At 41.8% G+C, this 8053-nt stretch overlaps 1 protein-coding gene across 1 annotated transcript in view; it reads right to left on the bottom strand.

Moving 5' to 3' along the window:
- Positions 1–380: 380 nt before the first annotated feature.
- Positions 381–8053, bottom strand: part of LOC139666335 (GON-4-like protein) — a 62509-nt gene continuing 54836 nt past the window's right edge. The window contains 3 exon segments of the mRNA XM_071545519.1: positions 381–1273; positions 4443–4545; positions 6319–7102. Coding sequence (XP_071401620.1) covers positions 1157–1273; positions 4443–4545; positions 6319–7102 — 1004 coding nt within the window. The 3' untranslated portion in view covers positions 381–1156.

The raw sequence follows: 8053 nt of genomic DNA, 5'->3' as shown, positions 1-8053 counted from the left end.
AGCATCATGTTCATGTCTTCAGTTATATGTAAATAACGTCCTGAGTGTTCAATTAACACAGTGTTTCCCAACCCAGTCCTCAAGGACCCCTTTTCCTACAAGTATTGGTTCCAGCTCTACTCTTGCACACCTGATCCAGTTAAGGTCTTAATGCTGATTGGTAGAGACAGATCTACCTGAACAGAGCAGCATGAAAGTGTGTAGGCCCCAGTGGGATCAGGTGTGCAAGAGTAAAGATGGAATAAAAACTTGCAGGACAGGGGGTCCTTGAGGACTGGGTTGGGAACCACTGAATTAACATATCTTGCACATTGCAGATTTTTCTGTATATACGGTTTCCACCATCTAGTAATTGCACACATTTCTACATGTCTGTACACATCAATTTATTCAATTTACACTTGCCTTGGCTTCCTGTACATCTGTACATCTGTACATCTTCTGAAAATAAAAAATAGTGAATACATCTGGATGGTATGAAGTTCTGTCAATGCAATTTCTGTTTTTCTGTCATATTTTTTTAATAATTCTACACCTTTTCATAATGCACAAATCTCACATTGTCTTCTGTCTCAGAAAATTCTGCTGCAGCAGATAATGCTGCTGCTGTTTTACACATTCAGTTAATGCTGGACTCTTTTCTGTACATTTTTTCATTAATACAGTTTTGTCTTTGATGTATCCTACTAGTACTTGCTGCAACGGCCCAATTTCTCCACAGGAATCATACAATTTTCATCTGATCTATTCTAAGACAGGTAGACAGAATACAGAATACTCAGAAATAAAACTGGTTTGATGTGGAGAAAATACAACTACTGAATGATATCCTTTGCCTTTATATGTACAAAAAGCATTAAAGCTTTACTGTGCTTCATATTGACAGTGTCCATCTGTACAGTAGAGATATCTAAGACCTTGAACATTTACAGTCAACACCAGAAATCCTCCCATCCAATAAAAGTCACACTCCTCCCTCTCCAATCTTTCCTGTCTCGCTCAACTTTGAACTAGCGAATAAAGACAAAAAATCATCTTTAAAATAAATAAAAAAATGTTCCGTTTTCAAAAAGCAGCTCTCATCCATGTCAGTCTGTCGATCCTGGATGAGTATATCAACATGTCACTTGATCCTGGTTGTTTTGATTGGTTCTTTTCACTCTGGCTCCTCATTGGCGGCTGGTGGCTCAGTAGGCGGAGCCTCATCCTCGGAGCTGGTTTGACGAGCCGCTGTACGAAACAGACGCATCAAGTCCCGAAACCTCCGAGAGACCTAGAGATACAAAATATACTGATTTACTGTCCGTTTACTGAACTTATTTTACCTAAAACTTTTCTTAACTATGAAACACAACACTGCCAAAGCCTCTAAAGAGACAAGAGCTATCCTGTCAGAAAACTGCAGGTAAATTGTGTTGGTACGCCATTTACTGTTTATTATACTAACCCTGGCCCATAATGCATCACAACAGTTCAACTCATAAAATATATTTTGGTCTGTTTGCAAGTTTTATACATGTCAATTGAATGAACAATTTTCTGTAAAATTGAATTAAGGAATTCTAACTGCTCATGAAATCGACTCAAATAAAACTAAAATGAATTGTCTGAATTAATTTAAATATACGTATATATATATATACATATAATATATATTTTTGGTCATGATGCCAACATATTTCAAATGTGTCTGAAAGACAAATAAATAAAGTGAAATGATGAAACTCTACGTTAACTGGTTCCATAGATCCAATGACAGCTAGGGATGGGACAATAACCGGTATTAATATATATTGCTGTAAAAAACAAAGAATAACAAACTCAAACACACAGCAGAGCCTCAGTTCTCTCATCTGTCATCATTAGTGTGCTTGCTGTAGGCAAAGCACATTATTACTATCCTCTTTAATATTCTTCTTATTCCTCTTCCGGAATTTTTTTTGCGCACTTTCTTCGTCTACAGTTTTTACGTTACACAGACATATCATACATCAAACTGTGTGTTCTACGTCGGGTGAGTGCGTTTGTATTTTTCTAAGAGATTTGTCACAAGGTTTCTGAGATATTCATGATTAAATACACATTTTTGATCAGAACTGGCAACATGACAACTGGCAACCCAACAGCTTCTGCTACTGTCCTCCAATCGCAGGCAAAGACAATCAGGGTCAGCTCCTCTCCTCCAATGACAAGGAGGATGTTAACCTTTAGTTTCTGACAGTGAAGTTCTGGTTTGTTTGCCATTGTTGATTCAGGGAGAGAGAGTTAGAAGACTGGACTGTAACTCTGGAACACTTCGAACACTTCGAACACTTCGAACACTTCCACCAGATCAACTGTGGATGTATGAACTTTTCCTCTTCATGAGAAGTCTACAGCGGAATTATGGCGGCTGGACCTTCAGTGATTACGATTCTGGCCACATTCTCAGGATTTTCCCCACAGACGGAAAAGTCGGAAGGTCATGTAGGGTGTTTTCACACTTGGTCCCTTTCAGCCCTCCAAACGAACTCAGAGCGATTAGTCAGCATTTTTTGCACATATGTGAACAAACGAACCGTACTCAGACCGCCTCCCGAGGAGGTCTGAGTACGGTTCGCTACACGTCCGCCTTGCGGTTCTCTTACCCTGTGCATTGTGAACACAAAGTGTTCCAGGTTCGCTTCGCCCTTTGCCGTTGTATTTTAGCCCTCTAGGCTTGCCGTAGTCGGATCACATGCTATTGCGCTGGAACGCTCGAAAAAAAAAATAGATGGAACCATGGCCGCTGGTAAAGCTAGCAAGACTAGTGGACGAGGAGCAGTTTGGTCGGAGGAAGAAACTACTGCACTTCTCCAGATATGGAACGAAGAACACATCAAACGGCAACTGTCTACAACACAGAAAGGTTTTCCTACAATTTTCAGTTCATATGAAAGCGAGGGGCTTCATTAGGACCGCACTGCAGTGCCGCGTCAAAGTAAAAAAAACTACGTCAAAAATACTTTACCACACACGATAAAACGAGAAAAAGTGGAGAATTCTCTGACATAAAAGACTCAAGCCCCTTTTACGACGAACTGGACAGTTTTCTGTGTGGAAGCGCCTGTGCCAACCCGAAAAATGTCATTGAAGGGGGAAGCGTTGACCAGCAGAGTGATATTTGATATTCCGTACCGTTTTGATGTTATTGGCTTCCAAAGTTTGGTCAAATGTTCCTTCTTGTCCCTATCACCCTAGCAACCACTGGTAACACCCTAGCAACCACCTAGCAAAAGCCTAGCAATCACCTAGGAACACCCTAGCGACCACTGGCGAAACCCTACAGTGATATTATCTCTCAATGTAATTAAAATACTTTTATTGGCATGAAGTACAATTGATTATGTCAATGATTTTGTGATAATCGAGGATGATGGTAAAAGTAATAAATGAATAGGAAATAAGTAATAATAGTAGGCTAATAATAATGCATAACAGTAAATACATACATAGCAGTAAAGGTCTGAGCTCCAGTGGAACTATAGTGTGAACAGAAAGAGAACTGAGTCCTCTTTCAAATTACTGACAGTGTGAATGCAAAAAGAACGGAGTCCCTTTTCTGTTGGTCCACTTTAAAGGACTGAGTTTGGTTCGCTTAAAAACGACTATATGTGAAAACACCGGTAAACACACAGACACACTAAATCTATACATCTATATTATATTGCTGTTTATTCCGATGCATGTTGCACAAAGACAGTCTCCTGCTCCAGAGCTGCTGTCTGATCCACCGCTACAAAACCTTCCAGTTTAAACAGTTCTATGCTGTTGATATATGCTGGTATTATATTATATGCTGGTAAAAACTATTTTTGCGGCCAAATGTTTAGTTACAACTAGATTGAGCTAGCAGATGTGTGTTTTGTGTAAAAGATTTTGAATTTATTCACTTTGGTGAATGCTATCTTTTCACTGTGGAAATTATTTGACTAAAGCTGTATTTTGCATTTATTACCAACAAATTCAAAGGTGTGATCATCTGGGGTACTGTAATTATATTAATATAAATTATTTACATTATGAGAGAGAAAATCAAGTAATTTCTATCTTGCGCTGGTTTAGAGAAAGTAATTCATGCTTTTATTTAATCTCATTGTCTCTAGCTGCCTCAGTCAAAACCATGTTACTCCAATCCTAGCACATTTAGAATTGATTTTAAGATTTTACTCATTTTAGCCTCTAGCTATACTGCTGACCTTTCAACTCCATGTGATCCTCAGCCAAGTCTCTTCTGTCTAACAGTCTGACAGGATTTTCTCTATCAGTGAAGGAAGTTTAGTTCTATTTCTTTACTTTTTGTTTTTAAAATGGACAGTAGAGGCTATAAACTAGATTCAGTGCTGTAGACGTAAAAACAGAATTATGCTACTGTAGAAAATCAACCAACCACAGCCTCGATAGGAAACCGAACAGCCAATCACCTCATTGGGAGTCTTGTTGCCGAGCAGAGTAGAGACGGCCTGGAATGTGTTCTGATTGGCTCCTTCCTGCTGACAGGCGGTTAAAATGACTCGATCTGCTTCTCTGGAAAACAACAAGAAACAGCAGTTTACACACAGGAGGAGAGCAGAGAGGAGCAGAGAGGAGGAGAGGAGCAGCAGAAAGGAGGAGAGAGGAGGAGAGAGGAGCAGAGAAGGAGCAGAAAGGAGGAGAGAGGAGGAGAGAGGAGGAGCAGAAAGGAGGAGAGAGGAGGAGAGAGGAGCAGAGAGGAGAGGAGGAGCAGAAAGGAGGAGAGAGGAGGAGACAGGAGGAGAGAGGAGAGAGGAGCAGAGAAGAGGAGCAGAAAGGAGGAGAGAGGAGCAGAAAGGAGGAGAGAGGAGAGAAGAGCAGAAAGGAGCAGAGAGGAGGAGAGAGGAGGAGAGAGGAGCAGAAAGGAGGAGAGAGGAGAGAGGAGCAGAGAGGAGGAGAGAGGAGCAGAAAGGAGGAGAGGAGCAGAAAGGAGGAGAGAGGAGTAGAGAGGAGGAGGAGAGAGGAGTATATAGAAGTATACAGAAGTAATACTAATAATAAATATATATATAAATATAAATATATATATATATATATACACACATCACTAGCAGCAGTAGCGGCTGTTCTTCGTCTGTTCAGGGCGAAGAGAAGAGAAGAGCTGCTGACGCCCACAAAATGAAATAAGTCTCTTTAATTAAAACGACCCTTTCTGGATGACTTGAGCTTATATTTCTTGTGGGCCAAATTTAGCCCATATTAGCTTATTAGCATATTAGATTAACTCTAGAATTTACCATCTCACAGGAAATTCTGCCCCTTCGAGGCTCGAACCCCTGAACAGACTGTCAGCATCCTGTCATGTGACTCACGCTTCAGACTTTCAACATGAGGCCGCTGCCACACTGATCCTGTCTGTCCGTCTCCGTTCATTTCAATTCACTGTCAATGGGAGCTGTCGGTTGTCAAATCAGAGACGTTCCTATTTTTTTTTTTTTTTTTTTTTTTAAATAGCGGCGAACACGTTGACGTTCCAAAACAGCGTTTTCTGACGGATCGGTGCCTTACAGGTCTGCTTCTCACTTTGTACCAAGACAAACATGCAGCATGCCAGATTTCAACTTCATAAAGAAAACCAAACAGTCAGCCTCTTGCTGCTTGTTAGCAGAAATGGGAGACAGCTGACTCTCTGGGTCCAAGTATTACACATATGTAGACAAATTACATAAAGGCCCAAAATTTATTAACTTATACTTTAAAACCAGGAGTGAAAATAGGTAAATCTGTCTGATGTTTAGCATTACAACCAAGTGTGGAGACACAGTCGGTCTGTCTGATGCACAGCACTAAAATGACGTGAAACCAAGTGTGGAAATAGATAGTTTTGTCTGAGTATCACCCTAACCCTCAATATGATTATCAGATTCAGCAATAAAAGCAAAAATGACAGTTAAAAAGCATCTGGCTGGAGAGGAGTAAGCAATCAGCTCTTCAGATCAGAGATCAATCTTGTTTCCTTCTGTCTGTTATTCTTCTGGACGTCCGCTGCTCTGAAGTTTCACACTGTTCACACACACTGGCAACTGAAAACTCAAACCAACTAACCAATGCCATCTCCGGTATTATTAAACTCCTAATACTACACAATACATGCAATATTATTATTACTAATCTGCATTCAAATGACACTAATATCTGAAATGTGTTAGAGGACTGGATTAATCAGAAGCAGCAGGTGATGGGTTAGGGTTAGGTGATTTATCAGGTGATTTATCAGGTGATTTATCAGGTGATTTATCAGGTGATTTAATCAGGTGATTTAATCAGGTGATTTATCAGCTGTCCTACCTGGTCCACAGGATCACCTTCTCCCCACTGGCTGTCAGAGAAATGTTCTTGGCACAGACTGGGAGGTCAGGAGGAGGACTGGGCCGCGACTGGAGGGGCGCTGAGGAGGAGGAGGAGGAGGAGGAGGAGGAGGAGGGGGTGATGGAGGAGGAGGTGGAGGAGGGGGTGATGGAGGAGGTGATGGAGGAGGTGATGGAGGAGGAGGGGGTGATGGAGGAGGAGATGGAGGAGGAGGTGCAGGTGGAGAGGGTAAAGACAGAGGAGGTGCTGGTAGAGGCTGTTGAGATGGAGGAGGTGGTGCAGATGGAGGACGAAAAGGTGGAGATGGAAGAGGAGATGGAGGAGGGGGTGCAGGTGGAGGAGGTGCAGGTGGAGAGGTTAGAGACAGAGGAGGAGGTGCAGGTGGAGTTTGATGAGGAGATGGAGGAGGGGGTGCAGATGGAAGTGGAGAAGGTAGAGATAGAAGAGGAGGTGGAGGAGGTGCAGGTGGTGGAGGTGCAGCTGGGGAGGGTAGAGACGGAGGAGGGGGTGCAGATGTAGGTGGAGAAGGTGGAGATGGAAGAGGAGGTGCAGGTGGAGGAGGTGCAGGTGGAGGAGGTGGGGTGTTGTAATGACCTCAACCTCTCCTCATCCTCCCTGCTCCTCTTCAGCTCTGGACTCTGCTCCCTATTGTTCTTCCTCTCTTCCTCATCCTCATCTTCCTCTTCATCCTCCATTTCATCATCTTCCTCCTCTTTCTCATCAGCCAGAGGGAAGGAGCCTTCCCATGATGCCACGCTTCGTCCTGTTGACAGAAACACCTGGAGTTTCCTTTCAGCTGTATTGGCATCAGATATTAGCTTAAACATCAGCATTTTCTGTTTTAATAGATTTTTCCTACATTACTTTTTATGTACATCAATACACATTATACATATAGATATATACATTATATACACATTTAAAGAACAATTCAAATGAATAGCAGGCAAAACTCAAGTGCAAAAATGACAGAATTACAGGCTAATAGGCTACAAGACATTTAAGAAATATAAAACATAAAAGAAATATAAAAATATAAAATTTACTTAAAAATAATGGCCTATATATGAACATGGAAGACATGAAAATAACTATATACATAGACCCGTCTTATAATAATAATATATTATTACATTATTATATATCAAGAAATATATACTGTTACAGTTGCCAAAGGAGTGTTCCGAAGGAGCGCTTCAAAGGAGTGCTTCAAAGGAGTGTTCCAAAGGAGCGCTTCAAAGGAGTGTTCCAAAGGAGTGTTCCAAAGGAGTGCTTCAAAGGAGTGTTCCGAAGGAGTGTTTTCCAAAGGAGTGCCTCAAAGGAGTGTTCCGAAGGAGTGTTTTCCAAAGGAGTACTTCAAAGGAGTGTTCCAAAGGAGGCTAAAGCAATGAAGGGGGCTTTCACACCTACCCTGTTTGGTCTGTTTAATCGAACCATGGTGCGTCCGGTTCGTCTGGAGAGGTGAGAACACGCATTGGAACTCTGGTGTGGACCAAACAAGCGAACCACGGTCCTCCTGAAAAGTCGGGACTCGGTCCGTTTCCGAGTGAACCACGGTTCGGTTCGCTTTAGGTGAGAACGTAATCGGACTTAATATAGGACCTAATATAGGAAGCGAACCAAAATACAGTGCATTGTGGGTTGAAAACGGATGTTGACATCCGTTGACGCTGGCCGTTTCCCATAGCAACAACAAATATGGAGAAAGTGAAAG

This window comes from Centroberyx affinis, unplaced genomic scaffold (assembly GCF_046629955.1).
Source record: "Centroberyx affinis isolate AG114_WGS23_722 - 3 ecotype Tasmania unplaced genomic scaffold, CSIRO-AGI_Caff_v1 ptg004939l_1, whole genome shotgun sequence".
NCBI lineage: Eukaryota > Metazoa > Chordata > Actinopteri > Beryciformes > Berycidae > Centroberyx > Centroberyx affinis.
Note: the sequence above shows the minus strand (reverse complement) of the source record. Positions and strands in the feature narration are given on the sequence as shown.